General features: G+C 44.0%; 1 protein-coding gene across 2 annotated transcripts in view; it reads left to right on the forward strand.

Moving 5' to 3' along the window:
* The window catches only part of Mcur1 (mitochondrial calcium uniporter regulator 1), a 28930-nt gene extending 21260 nt beyond the window's left edge, over positions 1-7670 (forward strand). The window contains exons 7-9 of one of the 2 annotated variants that reach the window (XM_070024536.1): positions 1488-1541; positions 3091-3205; positions 4307-7670. In XM_070024536.1, the coding sequence (XP_069880637.1) occupies positions 1488-1541; positions 3091-3205; positions 4307-4362 (225 nt within the window). In that variant the 3' untranslated portion in view covers positions 4363-7670. The other variant, XM_070024537.1, reaches the window with a different exon arrangement.
* Positions 7671-20067: the final 12397 nt, after the last annotated feature.

Genomic DNA, 20067 nt, shown 5'->3' on the forward strand with positions numbered 1-20067 from the left:
CAGTTCTACACTGCCCTCTAGTGGTGATCTCACACATGATGCTCTGCTGGTCTGAGCCCTGCCTTATATAATAGAACATTGTTCTATGTCTGTGAGCAGTCCTTAGTGTGAGGCTTGAAGGTTGGGGAGGTTTGTTTTCACTTCTAAACACTGCTCTTTTTGCACTCTATTTTCCTGGTAACTAAAAGAGAACATGTTATAGCTAGAAAAAAATTTAGTAGCCGGGCGCTGGTGGCTCACGCCTGTAATCCTAGCTATTCAGGAGGCTGAGATCTGAGGATCGCGGTTCAAAGCCAGCCTGGGCAGGAGAGACCGTGAGACTCCTATCTCCAATAAACCACCAGAAAACCGGAAATGGCACTGTGACTCAAGTGGTAGAGTGCTCGCCTTGAGCTGAAGAGCTGAGGGACAGCGCCTAGGCCCAGAGTTCAAGCCCCACAACTGACCAAAAAAAAAAAATTTAGTACCTCAGAACATCAACTTTTCCCCTATAACATTGATAAATTTGGGTCTTAAATTTTTTTTTCAGTTAGAGGTGGTGAATTTATCCAAAGTACACTGTATGCATGTATAAAAATATCACAAGGAAATCCCCTCCTACTACAAATATATGGTAATTCAGAACTTTTTGAGTATCAAGTACTAGTTGTCATTTGCTCAGTTAAATCTGGATGCCCACTACTACAGAGAAAGAGAAGTCTGATTTTGATTTTAGTGTCAACAAAATTATACTAAATCTTTTCACTAGTATTAATAGCCAAAGGCCAAAAAAAACCACTTTATTTATCTTCAGGTTTTAGTAAGGATCTATTCTAGGAAAAAATAGAAAAAGAGGGAAACATTTTCTGCTCCTCATGCAGGAAATGATAGTTAAAGAGTCTAAACAAAGAATTCATATGACTTACTAGTTCCTGTAGTAACACTGGCTTATGATTATCCCCAAGTAGGTTTGGGGGTATTTTAGTTATTATTGGAGCCAGCATGTGAAGGTTTCCTGTGTTTCTTACATTTTTATTACGTTTTATAAATATACAGTCTTTGTCACAGAATAGTAATTGTAAGATCTCATTTTCCCGCAGCAGCATATTTGTTTCCCTTCTTTCCTCTGAGCCTCAATAGTGACCAGTTTTGCAAGTAGTTATGACAGGGTCAGGTTGGTTCTCCACCATTTTCAATCCTCACAGAACCAAAAACAAAATGTATATACCTCAGCATCCATCTACGTAGTCCCAGGAAATGCTATTCCCGTGGGAGGACCACACCACAAGATGAGAAAGTCAGCAGAGAAGTGGCAGGTGACAAGGGATTGTACACACCAAAGCCATGAATATGAGTAACAGTTAAAGAAGAGGTGGGTGGGCTGCTCTCACCAGGCAATGCTCTATTGATGCATGTCGTAGAAGGCTCGGAGATCAGGATATGTAAGGCTCCAGAGGAGGACTGGGATGGTAGATCAGAATCTCACTCAAGTTGCATGTTTGTTTCAGTACTCAATGAACGAGAGGAAGCTACTGGAACTGAGAACAGAAATAGTGGAATTGGTAAGAAGCACCACTTGACTTTTCTTTGTCATTTCATTCGTCCTTGCTTCATCCCATGTGTGGTGAACTATTGTTTGTATGGATATCTTACAGGCTCAGAGTCATGGGATGATTTTCATTGTGCCAGAGTATACATAACATAAAAATTGCCTTCTTAATTATTTTTATATGTAAGCATTAGTGGCACTTACTTTGCAAAATTGAAACTAACACTTAAACACCAATTTCTCGTCCCCTCCTTCAGCCCCTAGCCACCTCCATTCTACTTTTTTCCTCTATGAATTTGACTGTTATAGGTAACTTTATTAAGTAGAATTATGTAGTTGTCCTTTTGTGGCAGACTTACTTCACTCAGCATGATGTCTTCAAGGCTTATTCATGTTGTTCCAATTGACAAACTTCATCTTTTTCAAGAGTGAAATAGTATTGCATTATGTGTATATCCCACATTCTGTTTCTTCATCTGTCAGTGGGCATGATTGCATCCATCTTTGGCTATCGTGAATAATGCCACAATGAACATGGGTGTCTGCTGTCTGTTCTTTTGAGTATGTATCCAGAAGTTGAATGTCATAGAATGTTTTGGTCTTAAAATGTTATCTTCATACTAGTTTAAATCTCAGTGACTATCAATGAACAAGAAATGGAGATTAATTACTGGGGTGCATTGGTTCCTATCCCATACTAATGTTACCTCGTGCTGAGGTTGAAGCTCCATGGTCAAACGTGTGTTTAGCATGCGCAAGGCAGGCACTCAGGTTTTGGTGCCAGAAAACACACACAAAGCAACAATCATTACTGTGTTCTCTGGCACCTGACTCTACGCGGCCTCCATGAGGATGAGGTCTTAGAATGCTTTTCTACACTGCTTTCCGCTCACATACCACGTCCTGATTGTTTGCCTGCCTTGGTAACCACAGGAAACGACTTGCTTGTTTTAGGACTTTCAGAGAAGCATCCTGGAAATTTTTATGCATTAGTATAACTTCTTTATAACAGTAGCCAAACTGCCCTTTGGGGGCTAATTAGGTAGCTTGTTTAACTGGATTATATTTGGAGAAGGATGCAAATTGGCCCTTGGTAGCTCAGCCTTATATTAATAAAAAATACTTGATGTTTGAACTATGAAAAGGAAAGCTTATAAAGACATGAATAGACATAGTATCATAATGAACACAAAGAACTTGCACTGTACTGACTGCATCGCCTTTGGTGGGGATGGCAACGGGAGGGGGCAGCCCAGATTCATAATGCTGCGGCACTTTTAAAGCAATCTGTAGCTTTTACATACATTCTCACACTTGATTCTTTAAATAGCCCCTAGGAAGACAGGGCCAATGGTACTTTTTTCTTCCTTTTTCCCAAACAGAAAGATATGGAGACATGAGACTAAGGTCTGGGCAGAAGCAGCCAGGCGTGAGGATAATAAAACCAAGACTAAGCTCCAGCCCCTAGTCTGAGCCCAGACTTCTCTGTGACTGCACCTGCCAGAAAGGAACTTGATTGACAGCAGAAGGAGCTAATGCTCTGCACTTCTTTGTTTTAAAAGCATGCCCAGCAAGACCGCGCCTTGACCCAGACTGATAGGAAGATAGAAACTGAGGTTGCTGGCCTAAAAACCATGCTTGAGGCGCACAAGCTTGATACTATCAAATATTTAGCAGGTAAGATATAAGAAAATACTTCAACTTTATAGAATTAAGCCCATGACTGGTGGTGTAATTTGTTGATATTTCTTTCTTGTTTGAAAAACCTCTTAAATTGGAAAACATCTTACACTTCCCAGAGCATCATACTTTAATTTGCATGTACCCTTTCTTGGTAATACATTTTTTTTCAGGGGGAGGGAGCTGGGCCTGGGGCTTAAAATACAGTGAGTGCCTGGACTCTGTCCCTGAGCACCTCTGTGCTCAAGGCTAGTACTCTTCCACTTGAGCCACAGAGCCACTTTTGGCTTTTTTCTATGTAGTTTATTGGAGATAAGAGTCTCACAGACTTTCCTGCTTGGGCTGGCTTTGAGCAACGATCCTTGGATCTCAGCCTCCTGAGTAGCTAGGATTACAGGTATGAGCCACCAGCACCCGGCTCATAAATTTGATAAGATGCTGTCATTGGATGATGGGTACATGTAATTTTAGAGGAATTCAGTGCAGGGGATATGTTATAGACAAGATTGAAGGCGTATGCCTTGTGTTCTTTCTTCTCCCATCGGTGACACTCCTTTTAAGTATTGTTTTGAGATTTTTTTTTTTGAGCCAAAATAAGACATGAAAATTTATCAAAAAAATAACCCTTATTTCAGATCAGTTTAAGGGATTTAATTGTTTACAAGGGTTTTTTTGTATGGCCTTCAACTCTGAATACTCCTGGATTATAAGTGTGTACCACGATATCTGGCTTAAAGTATATGTCCTGGTATAGTACACATACATATACTTTGTAACCACAGAATATTTATGATTCTATACTTTCACTGAAAAGTTATTCTTGGATATTCAGTTGAATGATGCAATGATTTTTGAATGATCTCATGGTATGCAGTTTGGGCAGGTGTTTCATGAAAAAGACTCTGAGTTTCTAGTTTTTATTTTTTATATTCTTAGTGGATAGGTGATGAGTCCCTTTATGTTCTTAATAGATTCTTTAAATCATCTGTGGATTACTCGTAATACCCATATACAGTGTAAACTGCAGGAGGGAAGTCCATTTCCTTCAAGTAACCATTCATACAACTAATAGTACTCTCAATTATTTTTTTCTTACAGGGTCTGTATTTACATGCCTAACAGTAGCTCTGGGATTTTATCGCCTGTGGATATAATAAAGTGTCTATTTAAAGAGATTTCTATTGTTTGCCTTAAGAATACCAGATTGTTACCTGCTTTTTTCCTTGTTTCTAATTTCAAATCCTGATTCTGACATACTGCATATTATTTATGCAAATTGTGGGCAATATAACCAAGGTCAAGATTCCACAACAATCCCTCACATCTTCTCTGTTCAGCTGACCTTATGGACTGCCCATTGACAATGCCACCCAGCTGAACCAGGGAACTTGTTCTAACCTGTGATGCACACCAGAGTAAATACTTGTATAGTTCTCTACAATTTACAATGTTTTGTTACATAGATGATTTGGGATTTCCATGTCAAGGGCACAGTGGCTTTATGTGCTGAAGGATCATTGAAATTCAGCCCGTGGCATCAGCTTCTGCTTCCTGAGCAGCCTTCACAGCCATTCCCGTGCCCACGTGGCTTCCATTGTAGTTGGTTGATATGTTAATAATGCTGTATTAATGCACTTAAAGAAGACTTTTTTTGTTCATTTCCATTGTCATAGTATTGTTACGATTATTTTGAGCATGCTTTCCCACTTGAAAATCTTGTTGCCTAATGAAGTGTTGTGATTTTAACAGGGACTCCTTTACCTCTTCAGTTCTTGTCTGTCTTTTGAGTACAAAAGGTCTTGCTGTGTAGCCCAGGCTACCCTCAAACTCATCCTCCTGTCCCAGTCCGCTCCCCACCAAGTGCAGGGATTATAAGCATGCACTTACCACATTCAGCTCTTCTTACCTCCTAGAATACTAGATTTCCCTTCACTCTCATTCTCCTTTTTCCTTTCCCTCAATTCCAGAATTCCACTTGTGTCATTACTACCAAGAAAACTTTCTCAGCTTGGAACTCTGCTTAGCTCTACAAGAGGAGCACTCAGCCTTCCTTCTGATCTATGGAGCGTGCATACTTTTTATAATGACACTATGCTGTTAATGAATACACATGACTTTGGCCTGCTCAGATTGTAACTTTCCAAATGAGCATGCTCATGCCCAGTCTAATCTAGATTTCTAGATTTATTACTCCTCACAATTTATTTATCCTCACACAGCTACCTTCCTTCCCTGTGTATCTAAACAAGCAAGTCCTGGCTGTAACAGGTTGTTCTGGAGAAACACATGTTCATCCAACTGAAGTCAGCATGCTGGACTCAGGGACACTGTCAGGACCTTTGGCTGCCTGTCCCCAAGTTCTCACTCAGTACCGCCTGTGCCCACCTTGGAGGGCCATAGGAGGGCTCTCATCAGACTGCTAGACTAAATAAGAATCCTTTTGTCCTTTGGATGTGACTTGGAAGTCCTTGCCTTTTTAGGAGACATTATTACAAACTGAAAATTGAGCTCAGTGTCAAAGGAAAATCTATTACTTTCTGTGTGCATGACAACAATTTGAGATGAATTTTCATCCTTTTTCAAGTAGACCAGAAATTGTGTCAAACCACGTAATGGAGTATTTTGTCAGTACCCCACTCCCACCCCCAGTGAAAGAGTTTCCAGTCAAGACCACACACATTTTGCATTTCTTGGGTATTGACAACCTTCAGGAAAGGCCCCCAGGGTGACATCTTGGTGCTTAGAAAGGGCTTAGAGCCCTGGCACTTATACAGGTCACACCTCCAAAATAAAGTTAAGAGAAAAAAGTGCCAAACTCATTTCTGTTCCAAAACCTAGCCTTTTAGGTGAAGTGCCTTACTTCCTGACCAGACATTGTTAAATAACACAGGTGAGGGACTTGGTTGCAGCTGCTGAAAGCATTCCCAGCAGCGTTCTTGGCGACAGAGGCACCAGCATCTAGTCATTTAATTTTTTTTTTAATTTTACAGTACAAAAAAGCCTTTTTTCCCCCTTAGAAACAATGAACTTGTGCTTGAGTAGGGCAAGCATAACTAGAGATTAGAGGTTCCAGGCTATAATCTCTTCATTTAGTCAAATGTGTTCTGTGTGAAAAGCATTGAGCTAAAAGTACAAATGTATGCTTCTCATAACTGACAGAGACACATATGAACCATATGAGCTTGTGATAACTAGACACTGGTGGCTGTGGAAACTCCCTGTGCTAGTTAGAATTCAGATCACCTTAGGAAATGAGGCATTGAAACTATAAAGTAGGAAGATGCCTGGCAGAACTTCGTGGTAGCAACCTAATTCTGGAGGATTGGGGCAGATGACCATTGTTAGATTTAACCATTAACCCCCCCCCCCCAGCCTAGATGAGTGAAACACCAGTTCCTAAAACAACATGAAACTGACAGTGCCTGGGATTTCCTTTCCATTCACCATCTCCTTTCTAGAGGTTCCTTTTCTGTGCTCTCCCCTCCTGCCCTTACCAGTCTTCAGGAGCCTACACTCCAATTTCATTTCTTCCTGCTCCACTGAGAAGAAACACTTGCATATACAGTTCCTTCGGGAAGCAGCATTGATTTCTGTATTGGTTTTATTCTCTCAGCTGGTTTTCTGGCTGAATAGGGAGCAAAACTAAAAATATGTGTTTCACAGCGTGTGCACGTGCGCGCGCGCACACACACACACTCTGCAACTATGTAACTATCTCAGTTGGGAAGTCATCAGTTCAAAAAGGCTTAACCCAAACCAGAAGTTTTGCTGGAACCTGTCCCTGAACACTTAGAAAACAAGAGTCTGAGTCACAGCAGACATCTCTCTCCTCCTCCATCGCCTTCTCTCTGTAGCTGCACTCTGATTTTCTAGTCCCTTCTTCCCACCCGCTTCCTGTGATCCATGTATCATCACTGGCCTCCCTCACGAGCTGTGGGCCACAATGCCGCAGCCTTCCAAGCATATTGTATAGACTGCTTAGAAGCCTGGCAAGTAAGCTAACCTCAACACCCAAGGTGATCGGATTTATGGAGGCTTTTAAGCACTAAAGCAGAAAACATGTTAACTAGGATTAATTCTTTAGATCTGTAAAATTTTAGAGAATAGCTTTTTTATTGGAATTTTACATGCAAAGTGCCTTTCTACAGATTTGTAGTTACATTCCTTTGATTATAACCCAAATCATTTCTTAACCCTTTATTAAGCAAGTGTCCCATTATATTTTATTACTCTGAGTAAATATTATCTAAGATAAAAATATTTAGTATTGTGTGACAGTCAAGTATGAAAAGCTAAGAACAACTTCTGCCAAGAACAACTCTTACTTCAACTGTAAATGCCACCCAGTTGTAAAAATCACACTAGTTAAAATTGTAAATAAATCTAATTTCTAAACATTTGGATTTATGTAGAAAATTGGAAGTGTATATTTGATTTATAAAATAAACTTGTATTATTCAAAGGATTTCTTCAGCGTGCTATGTGAAGTATTTTGAACTCATTTGATGTGGGGTTGTGGGGAGAACATGGTGAAGGAAATACACAGGTTTTTGGAAACAGTTATATGGACTGTGAGGCAAGTGATGGGAATCCAATCATGCCAGCCTGAGCAGAAAATTTCAGTTTTTGAGGAGAGTACATCTGCATAACATGCTCACTGGGAGGAGTGGAAGAAACTTCCCAAAGCTGGGGGGCAGAGGGGGAAGCAAAATCTCTTGAGGACACACCACCCATCAAGCAACAATGACTTGGTTACCCTGACTAGCACTGACAGAGTCCCTCCCAAAACAAGACTAAACTGGGCTTCACCAAAACATACTGGTGATCTGTACTTCTGAATAATTAATACATTATGATTCTTTAAACCTGAAGCTCATGCCTATATCTTAAAGATGGCTTGAAATGCTTACTTTGCCTCTTCATACTGCATGTCCCAGACTGTATAATAACTTCCTTTCTCTATCCTTAAAGAAAATTTCCAGCTGGGCACCGGTGGCTCATGCCTGTAATCCTAGCTTCTCAGAAGGCTGAGATCTGAGGATCGAGGTTCAAAGCCAGCCTGGGCAGGACCAGGTGCCAGTGGCTCACCACTAATCCTAACTGCTCAGGTGGCTGAGATCTGAGAATTGAGGTTCAAAGCCAACCCAGGCAGGTAAGTCCTTGAGACTCATCTCCAGTTAACCACCAGAAAACCAGGAGAGGCATTGTGGTTCAAAAAGTGGTAGAGTGCTAGCCTCGTGTGAAAAGAGCTCAAAAGACAGTACCCAGACTCTTGAGTTCAAGCCTCCGGGCCAAAAAATAAATACATAAGCTCCCTTTGAAGAAAGTGCAGCTATGGCCATAGTGAGCAAAAAAGACCTTAGGGTGAGGTTGTATCTCCTTGTTCCTTCCTGAAGGCCTGTTGGTAAAATTCTCACCTCTAGAAAACAGTTGGTCTCCAGTGTGAGAAATGTCTGTCCTAGGGGCATGCAAAGAGGGAGGTGAGAAAATGAAATATAAAGGAAGTTAATGTAAGGTACATTTCTCTCCAATTTTACCCAAGTTAGAGAAACTAGACTTGAGGGGGAGCAATGGTATTTCTTGAAGGTGATGCCTTTTAGATGAGGTAGGCCAAAGCCTCAGTTTCCAGGCTCAGAAAACAATAGGTAGTTGGGACTGGGAATGTGGCTTAATAGAGTACTTGCCTAGCATGCATGAAGCCCTGGGTTCGATTCCTTAAAACCACATAAACAGAAGAAGCTGGAAGTGATACTGTGACTCGTGGCAGAGTGCTAGCCTTGAGCACAGAGAGGCTCAGGGACAGTATCCAGGTCTGAGTTTCAAGCTCCAGGACTGGCAAAAAATAAAATAGGGGGAGTGGCGCTGTGGCTCAAGTGGTAGAGCGCTAGCCTTGAGCTGAAGAGCTGAGGGACAGCGCTCAGGCTCAGAGTTCAAGCCCCACGACCGACAAAAAATAAAAATAAAAAATAGGTAGTGGACCACATTTTTCCCACATTGCTTTCTCACAGGCCCATCTGTGTCTATGAATGAACTAAAACGGTTTGCCTTGGGCCTTTCATTTTTCCAAAAATAAAATTATTTGAAAGGAAGGCATTTTCTCGAAACAGATTGTGTTCTGTGGTTCTAAACTGGCATTCTGCAGCAGATCTCCACCACTCATTACACACTGCCAGTCACTTCACCTTCACTCTGCCAAGAGACAAAGGTCACGGGCAGTAAGGCGCTGTCAAGCATGAGAGCCTAAGCATCAGCATTCTTCTCAGAGCAGAGATCCATGAGATAGATGCTAGACTTTCAAGTGTCACAGATAAGCAGATCACTGTTTTTCAGGCCAACACTTTAAGGTATATGCATTTGGAATATGTGTGTGTTAATAAGGCCCTAACATTTCCACCGAAGTTGAAACCCATCCTGTCTAAGGCTACTCAACACCACTCCTTATCAGTGGTAGTGCTGAAGCTTCAGGTCTGCTGAGTATTACAGTCTGGAAGCTGTACTCCTGGGTTCGTTCAGCTTAGCACATCCTTGTTCCTCTTCATGTCTGTCACTGAGGGTCCTTTAAACAACTTCCCACAGCCTCCTTAAGCTCCACTTCCTCATTGTCCCAGGGGAAAAGTGACAGCTGCCAGATGGCAGGTGTCATGTCCTTCACAGTACCACGGTCAGGCTCTTCACATGTGTGTGTGTGTGTGTGTGTGTGTGTGTGTGTGTGTGTGTGTGTGTGTGTGTGTTCCCCCGCTGTTCCTCTGGGTCTGTGCAGTGTATGAGTTGCAGGGCTCAGGCTTGCAGGATCCTCTTTGCGAGCACTGGCTTCATCCTGAGGAATTGACCTCAGCACCTAACTACCCCACCCCCTTAACATCGCATTCAGGAGGTCTCAGCATGTCCCAACATTCACTTCTGAAAAACGATGATGATGATGATGATGATGATGATGATGATGATGATGGGGATAGTGACAGCGCATGGATTGATCACTGGGTCACAGGCAATGTTCATCTCCCTCACACGGCCTGCAAAATAACCCCTTGAAATTGAAGTCACTTGCCCCAAAAGCCCAGAGAGGTGGTGACAGCAGACGCAGAGCCAAGCATCCCAACGCCAGGGAAGAGACGCCCCGCCTGCTGACCACAGGGAGCACCAGGAGAAAGTGACCTGCAGCTCCGGACTGGTCCCGCGGCAGCAGGCGCCGCCGGGGAGGGAACGGGGCGGCGCAAGGGCGGAAAGAGGCGGGACCAAGCAGGGAGGGCGGGGCGAAGCGGGCAGGGGCGGGGATAAGCGGTAAGGGGCGGCGCTGAGCAGGAAGAGGCGGGGCCTGGCGGGCTGGGTCGCTGTCCGTCAGCAGGTGGAGGCGCTGATTGACAAGACTGGGCGTCCCGATTACCCAGGCCCTTTCTCAGGAGCAAGTCCGCGAGCGGCCAGAAGGGGGCGCGACCAGCGCTACTGCCTCATCCGGAAGGCCAAGGTTAGCGCCTCAGGGAGAAGCAGGTCAGAGAGGATCCCTGGAGAGGGGGCTCCCCCCCCCACCTCGGCAGGCCGGGCAAGACGCGTGGGATCCCCGCAGCTGGGGACCCCGGCTGCGGCCCCAGGGGCCTCCAAAGGAGGGCTGCGGGGAGCCCCAGGCCTCGAATGGGGGGGAGAGCGGCGCAGCCACAGGTGATCCACCGGCCCCTGGGCCTGGGTCAGAACCCTCCCCGCCCCCCTTCCCCCCCCACCACGTTCACACCGGGTCACACGGAAACCACTAGAAACAGGCCTCCTTCCCCCAACACAGCCCTGCCAGTGCCAAGAGTCTTGGTCAAAATACACTTCCTCCAGGAAAGCTTCCAGATCTTTCTTCCCTGTGTTCCTCCAATAACCGTCGGTGTCCTTGTGGGAAGTGTGATCTCCAGAGCCAGACTGCCTGGGCTTAAACCCTGCGAGACCACCTACCTACAACCTGACAACTCCTCCGACTGTCCCCTCCCGGGCAACAATAGAAGCCCCGAGGGCAGGATTGCTCCGAGAGGCAACATTTTGGGAGGATAGTGGTTCAAGACCAGCTATGGAGAAACAAAAGTTGCCAAGCCCCTATCACAAACAGCATATGTAACACATATGTAATCCCAGCTATAGAAGCCAGCCTGGGTGAAAGTTCAAGATTGTACCTGAAAAAAAAAAAAAAGAAAGCAAAAAGGGCTAGAGGTGTGGCCCAAGTTGGTGACAATGCCAAAGACCCAGACTTTAAAAAAAGAAACAAAATACAATAGTTCAATCTTCATTGATATCCCCAAGATCTATGGTCAGGACCTGCTGGGATTAAAAAAAAAAAAATGGCATGCCCAAATCCCTCATGTATTGGCTTAGTATTTGCCTAGACCTTAACCACATGTTCCTGTGTGTTCTAATTCATCTCTGGGTTAGTTATATTACTGTAATGCTATGTGAATCGTCGTTATACTGTGTTGCTTAAAATAATGACAGGAAAATCTGTACATGTTCAGTATACACTCTTACATAATGCCAGTACTGGGACTTGAACACTGAGCCTAAGTGCTGTCCCTTAAGTTATTTCTCTCAAGGTTGGCTGGTGCTCTACCATTTGAGCCACAGTTCCACTTCTGGATTTTTGCAGGTTAATTGGAGATAAGAGTTTCACAGACTTTCCTGCCTGGACTGACTTTGAACAATGATCCTTAAATCTCAGCTTCTTGAGTAGCTAGGATTACAGGAATGAGCCACTGGTACCCACCTCTTTTTTTTTTTTTTTAACTATATTATCCATTCTCAGTTGGCTAAATCTACAAATGTGGAACCCATGGATTTTAAGATTATTTTAGAGTGTATACGGAAGTTCCCAAACCTGGGAATAATTTAGCACATGTTTAGTGTGCTTTGCAAGACCCCTATGTTGGTCTTGTACTTGACCTGTTGAGGTTGGCTTTGTTTGGTTTGGTTTGTAGTTGTTTTTGAGACAGGGTCTGACTATGCAGCTTCAAACTCAAGATCTTGTCAACCTCCCCAGTGCTATGATTACAGATATGCACTATTATGCCCAGCCTTAACCTGTTGATTGATAGCCATATCCGAACAGCATGAGGAGGGGCTGTCCTCCAACTGGGACACTTTCCAAAACAATCCCCCATGCCAGGCAAAGCCTTCAGTAAATGCTCAGTCTTTCCCACACCAATTCGGTTCTAATGAGCAGTTTTACCAACGATAATCTGCCTTTATTTTTAAATTCTGAGCCATGATCTGAGAGAAGCAATGCGTCTGGTTGGTTGGCCTTGTTTCTCTGAGATCTTGTGTCATGTTTCTTTAGCCGCAGCCGCACAGGGACCTGGGATTTCCCTGCCCTGGGCTTCAGATTGCAGGTTAAAATTAGCCACTTAACTCTGAGGGGGCACTGGAGGAGGCAGGAAAGTGGCGAAAGTGAGTGAAAGCTGACCTAACAATTGAGAAGAGGCCCGAGCCTCCCCCCACCCTCTTAAATAGTTCCTCCTCTGGTGGCGGGCAGAGGGTGGGGGCCCAAGACCTGGGGATCCCCAGAGTTGTTACCAAGTTGATGTCCTGTGGTATGTGTCTGTTGGGTTAAGGTCGGCTCTTGCTACCTTCTAGCTGCGTTGATAACTGAAATCTTCCAGACTGTTCCTTTTGTGGTTATAAACCATCTTTGGCGTGGTATGGTGTGGGCGGATGCAGTTTATAGACGTACTTGGACCAATCAGCCTCCGCCTCGAAGGAACACTGGCTTTACACTCCTCTGGTGTGAGGCTTGCAAAACAACATATTATGTCAATCTGTTTGGGAGAAAGGAGAGGAAAAAGCATATCATTTAATTTTAGGATATGGAAGAATACTAGAGCACAGGGCCAACCCAAAACAGAAGTTAGTGGAATTATTTGTCTTCTGTTCATCAGTTCCTCTCTCTCTTCATTCTGTGGTTCCTCTTCTTCCTCAGACGTCCACTAAAAACACAAATCCTAGCCGGGGGCTGGTGACACACCTATTATCCTAGCTACTCAAGAGACTGAGATTTGAAGATCTAGGTTCAAAGCCAACCAGGTCTAGAAAGTCCTGGAGACTGCTATCTCCTGTTAATCACCAAGAAAGCCAGAAGTGAGTGGAGCTGTAGTTCAAGTGGTGGAATGCTAGCCCGGAGCAAAATGAGCTCAGAGACAACACCCTAACCCTGAGTTCAAGCCCCAGGAACAGCACCAAAAAAAAAAAAAAAAATCCTTCTGCTGTCAGGAATGGAACAAACCTCACTGCTTATGGTTACAGACTGAAGGTGTTTTTTTGACAACAGAGATCTGGGTTCATATCATAGCATTCAAACAAGGTATGATGGTTCACACTTGAAATCTCAGCCACTAAGCAGGAAGAGATAGGACTAAAGTCTGAGGTCAGCCTTGACAAAATGTTATCAAAATCCTATCTTAGCTGGGCACTGGTAGTAGCTCATGCCTATAATCCTAGCTACCCAGGAGGCTGAGATCTGAGGATCTTGGTTCAAAGCTAGCACATAGGAAAGCCTGAGAGATTTTTATCTCTAACCACCAGAAAACTGGAAATGGAGCTGTGGCTCAAATGATAGAGCACTAACCTTGAACAAAAAGGAGCTTAGAGACGGTGCTCTAGCCCAGAATTCCAGCCCCAGGACTGGCAAAAAACAAAAAACAAACAAACCAAAAACCCACCTATTTTACAAAACAAGGCAGCCCTAGTGTTAATGGCGCTCACCTCTAAGCCTATTTGGAAGACAGAAACTGGGACCTGGTTTGAGGCCAGTCTAGGAAAACAAAAAATAAAACACATGAGATTCCATCTCAACCAAGGGCTGGGAACATGCCAGTGTACCTGAAAGGGACAGGAACTTAAATAGGAGGAATGGAAGAACTGCCCATGTTTTCAGCCAATAGGATTTGGGTTTTCAAAAGTCAGGTAATGAGCACCTACCTTCTTAGACAATGTTACCCCTTTCTTCGTTTCCCTCCAGCCTCTCCCTCCTGTCCTGGCTCACAAGTTGCATAGTTCATTTTCCATATCCTGTCTACTGAGTACCATGCCTGGATTTGTTCATCCTTCCTCCATCCATTTCCGCACACCCCCATCCTCCTTCAAACAATAAAGCTTTTTATTATTATTATTGGCAGCTGGGAATGTGGCTTAGTGGTTAGAGTGCTTGCCTTGCATGCATGAAGCCCTAGGTTCGATTCCTCAGTGCCACATAAGCAGAAAAAGCCAGAAGTGGCACTGTGGCTCAAGTGGTAGAGTGGTAGCCTTGAGCACAAAAGAGGCTCACGAACAGTGCCCAGGCCCTGAGGTCAAGCCCCAGGACTGACAAAAACAAAAAAAAAATTTAGACCATAACCCTAAAATAAGGCAAGTCTTCCATAAACATCCATACAAGCAATGATTTCATCCAGAAACATCCATACAAGCAATGATTTCATCAACCAGGAATAAGATCTACACTTTCACATCTGTCTACTTAGTGCAGCAGAAATATTCCTTTCCTACTGACTTCCTTGGATTCCTATGTTAGAATTTAGCTTACTCAAACTCCTATAGCTGGGCCAGTATATTGCCAGTGTTGTTTTGTTTTTTGAGCTTGAAGTCAGGACTTTGTGTTCTTATTTAAGTTTTTTGCTCAAAGTTGGTGCTCTGTCACTTGAGCCACACCTTACCTCCACTTCCAGCTGACTTCAAACTATGATCCTGAGATCTCAGCCTCCTGAGTAGCTAAGATTACAGGCGTAAGCCAGAAGCAGCCCACTACCACTGCTTTTTATTCTATATCAGTAATTCAGTGAAAATACTTATCATTACTCCTTCCCTCGTGCTTGGGCTATTGGAAATCTTAAAACAACAGCCTCTCGTTACCCTGTTGTCACTTCTGCTCAGCCACTTTTATTCTCTTTCTTTCCTTCCTTCTTTCTTTCTTTCCTTCCTTCTTTCCTTCCTTCTTTCTTTCTTTCTTTCTTTCTTTCTTTCTTTCTTTCTTTCTTTCTTCTTTCTTTCTTTCTTTCTTTCTTTCTTTCTTTTCTTTCTTTCTTTCTTTCTTTCTTTCTTTCTTTCTTTCTTTCTTTCTTTCTTTCTGTCATGGGGCTTGAACTCTGGGCCTGAGCGCTGTCCCTAAGCTCTTCAGCTCAAAGTGAGCGCTCTACCACTTGAGCCACAGCACCACTTCTGGTCTTTTGGTGGTTAATTGGAGACAAGAGTCTCACAGCCTTTCCTGCCCCGACTGGCTTTGAACTGTGATCCTCAGATCTCAGCCTCCTGAGTAGCTAGGATTACAGGCGTGAGCCACCAGCACCCCGCTAGCCACCTCTGTTCTTAATGACAAATACACTTTGCAAACATGAATGGTATTGGACATCACTCAGTTTAAGAATGGTCTCCAAGTTGAAGAATTGTGCTTATTTCTGATGAACACACACATACAGCTCTGTCTTTGTTGGTGGGATGTTTTCCGTCCTTGCTTTAGTGTGTGACTGTGAATTGGGTTTTCATCCAACCTCGCGGCAGAAAAACGTGAAGGGCTTTGCCCTTTGTGTGGTACAGGGTTGGGGAGGAGCAGGTGTGAACTAGAGGAAGCGGTGAATTCACAGGGGAAGGAGAGGGGGGAGGGAAGAAGGGGGGCTGGTATATTTCTGTGTGCTAACGTAGCCTTGCAGCCCTGCCAGCTCTGATGTGTTTAGACTTGAGCTCCAAGGGGAAGGTTGCACAAAGGCAGGTTCCTGGGATCTGTTCTGCAGTCTGAGTAGGCTGGGATGTTCTCACTGAGCTATTTCTGTAGAAAAAGCTGTCTGGAACCATCTGAGAAGCCACTAACCACTGTGGTTAGCTGGAATATGCCTCCTATTCACTCTCAGTTGCATCATTTCCCCTCCATTTTATGCTTTAAAGAATCACTGTGTGCACATGTGCACGTGTGTGTGTGTGTGTGTGTGTGTGTGTGTGTGTGTGTGTGTTCCGGAGTTATGTTACCATGGAGTTATTTGGAAAAGACATCTTATAAACCACTTGAGCTGAACCTGCAGTACAAAAATCAAAGCTCATCTATCCATGCACAGTGGGATTCCTGAAAATAAAGGGACAGTAGGTGTATCTGGGGAAGGGATATAAGGAGGTCAGTGATATGAGCAAGATGGACCCTTCACTATCATTATTATTATTATTATCTTTTACTATAAGTATGTAATACTTTTCTATGTGTGTGCCAGACCACAGGGCCTAGGTGCTATCACTGAGCATTTTTTTTGGGGGGGGGGTCCGGTTGTGGGGCCTGAACTCTGGGCCTGGGTGCTGTCCCTCAGCTCTTCAGCTCAAGGCTAGCGCTCTATCACTTGAGCCACAGTGCCACTTCTGGCTTTTTCCTTTTTGCTTATGTGGTGCTGAGGAATTGAACCCAGGGCCTCAGGCATGCAAGGCAAGCGCTCTACCACTGAGCCACCTTCCAGACCTCACTGAGCATTTTTTTGTTCAAGGCTAGCACTCTACCATTTGAACCAAAATTCCACATCTGGCTTTTTGGTGATTCGTTAGAGATAAGAGTCTCATGGACTTTCTTCCCCAGGCTGGCTTCGAATCACGATCCTCAGATCTCAGCCTCCTGAGTAGCTAGAATGACAGGTATGAGTGACCAACTATGGTACTTTCTAAATAATGGAAAGTGAGGGTGAAATGTTAAGGCTTCTCTTCTCTTGGCTCAAATATCCCTCTTGATCCCTGCACTCAACTGCCTAGGGGGAAAACTGGGAATCTCTGAAGTCTTATGAGTACACAGAAGAACTGAGTTCACAGAAGGAGCCTGCCTTGCTTTTCAGCTGCACACTAGGACATGACTTTTTCACACACACACACACACACACACACACACACACACACACACACACACACACACACACACACACACACGTGCACTGGAAATGCCAAAAGTAGGTTAAGAAGAGATACCCTCTCTATCAGACTCAATCCTGATCCTAACAGTGTAGATAAAAGGGTGATCAATACATGGTTATAACTGTCATTCCCCCCTCTCCCACCCCCCCGGCAGTAGTGCAGAGAAAATGCTGATTGTGAATGCAGCAGTCTTCTGATTACCTATAGCTGGACACATACATCATGTTCCCCACCCCCATACACCTGCAGTCACCTGCAGAGCCAACGTGAGACAGCTCACAGGTCGGACAAGAAAACTTCCTCTCTCAACCCGCAAGAGAATGCTAAACACTTTCACAATGTGTTTGCACATGTTTTGATTCTCCAAGGGATGATGGCTCAGACTCCAGAGTTACGGTGACCTTGTTTTGTGATATTATAATTTCTTTGCTGAGCTGAAGACTCAGAAATTACAAAGGAACACCTCCAACAATATTCTCCTTTCAAGACAGCCACTCGTGGCTCACATCTGTAATCTTAATTCCAGCTACTCAAGAGACTGAGATCTGAGGGTCACAGTTCAAAGCCAGCATGGGTAGGAAAGTCCATGAGACTCTTCTCTCCAATTAGTCAGCAGAAAACCTGAAGTGAAGTTGTGGCTCAAGTCATAGAGTGCCATCCTTGGGCAAAAAAGCTAAGGGTCCTGAGTTCAAGCCCCAAGTCCCAGTATACATACACACACACACACACACACACACACACACACACACACACACACACACACACACACTCCCTTTTCATCTTTATTAATGCTGAGAATCCATTGAAATGAAGACTATCAATACAGCCTCTCTCATTAACACTCCATATTCTGTGAGGGCTCACAGGATTATACTAGACAGAGTTGTGTTCTTTGGAAACCATTAAGCAATACCAGGAGGAAAGAGGAATAAAAAAGAAAAACATTACCCATCACAAAAATAACTTGAGAATTGTGCAATCTGACAACATTGGTTATTTGTATTGAAGTTGCTTTCAGCACTCAATTAAATATACCACACCCTAACCTCTATTGCAATCACCCCCTGCCTTCTGAATAGCAAACTAATGAGAACTAGAAAGCTTTCTGTGGATTTGGCAAGGTTTAGTATAAGTGTTTCCATTAAACCTTCGTTGTTGTGACCTGTTCATTGAAGGCTACCTTGGGGGCCTGAAGATATAGCTTAGTGGTAGAGCACTTGCCAGCTATATGTAAGACCCTGGGTTCTATCCCCAGCACTGAACAGAAAAGGAGAGTTAAAACAAAGACTATTGTTTGAAGGAAAAGTTCTGCTTTCCTATACATGAAATAATGCCTGGGTCTAGTATACTTGACTGACAATATAATTTTGCTGCATTCATGACGGTGCTGTCCAAATATGTTTGGAATTATCACAGAATTTCATGTTGTATTGAACAGTTTCAAAGCAAATGCTTTCCTTTGCATATGGAGCTGAGTGGTCTCAAAATGTCCTCCAGAGAATGTTGTTTCTTCACTTCACACAATGGAAGACACTGACTGTGTTGGCTGTGTGCCGGCTATGTTTCCGACAGGCCACATCTGGTTGCACAGCTGCTTTACCAGGTTGACATCATGGATTCAGCTTTGCCAGGGAGGAGGCTATTATACAGAGAAGCCAAGACTCCCCTGCTGCTAAGTGGCAGAGCTGGCATTTATACCCAGGCCATTTGGCCCCAGTGGAGAGGTTGAGGTTTTCAGGGGGTTTAGTGGGGCATTGATAAGAATGGGGAGTTCAGTTGGGAAGTATTCCAAGAACTGACATCTCCAGGTCAACTGGAGCCTGAGAGGTAAGATTACTGATGGCCTAACAGCAGGTGGGGAAGGACTTTGGCTTGAGGGGCTAGATTGCAATCTAGAAAACTGAGGAAGAGACCTCAAAAGAGAGCTTTAGCCACTGAGGACATGATGGAAGCCATGAAGACAATGACTGAACCAAAGGAGTCAGGGCTGGAGATGTAGGCAGGTGAATTAGTGCCAGGCCCTGGACTCCATCCTCACGCTGAGAAAAAATAGAATCCGTGGAATCAAAGGGGTCAAGGAAAGTCTTCAGGTATTAATGGACTAGTGAGAAGAATTAAATGTAATGAGGATACTAGGTCTCACAGGCTCTAGCTTGGACACGTGGTGGATGATAGGGAATTGGCTTTAACTGGTACCATCTTGTCTTCATGATAGAGACCTGGAAGTTCTACCTTCAGGTAAGGAGTGTGCCTGAATTCCTAGAGGCAGGGGTGGGGATTTAGCTGGCTGGTTACTGGACCTTGAACTCATGAGACACTCATGACCCTGTGACCCGGCCCCCCGACCCTGACCCTATTTAGGCCAGGACTAGCTCAGATGCCTTTATACCATGTTACTGTCTCCTGGCTCTCCTCCAGTCACTCAGATCTCAGCCTCCTAAGTAGCTAGGATTACAGGAACGAGCCACCAGCCGCCTGGCTACTTAGAACTCTTGCCGCTGCTGTTCCTCTTCACTTCAGCGTCCCACTTCACCTCTCTATTGGAGATGATCTGGTGTGTTGGTATTGTTTTTTGCTCTTTCTTTCCTCTTCTGCCCTCATAGCTAAGTTTTTCTAACAGTGTTAAGTGTATTCAAGTGGTTGCAGGTCTTTGAGATAAGAATTCACCTGCAGTTGTTGGCTTTCCAATAAAAACTCCCGGTTCAACCTCTCCAAATGTGGTTTCTCTGTTTCTTTTGACTGAGTTCCCATACAACAAAATCAAAATAGATAAGCCTTTTTGAGTAGAGAAAACACAGAAATAGGGATATTGGAAGGATACTATAGAGAAACCTCAGCTCTGTGATGGAGACAGTGGGGCTGGTGTGATGGTGGTGGTCGCTGTGTTATGTAAGATCATCAGGAAAGACCACAGACAATGGTTTATTGTTGTTTTTTTTTAACAGAGACTGGAAGGAAAAGAGGGACTGAGC

This window comes from Dipodomys merriami, unplaced genomic scaffold (assembly GCF_024711535.1).
Source record: "Dipodomys merriami isolate MVZ:Mamm:240054 unplaced genomic scaffold, mDipMer1.0.p SCAF_16, whole genome shotgun sequence".
Taxonomy (NCBI): domain Eukaryota; kingdom Metazoa; phylum Chordata; class Mammalia; order Rodentia; family Heteromyidae; genus Dipodomys; species Dipodomys merriami.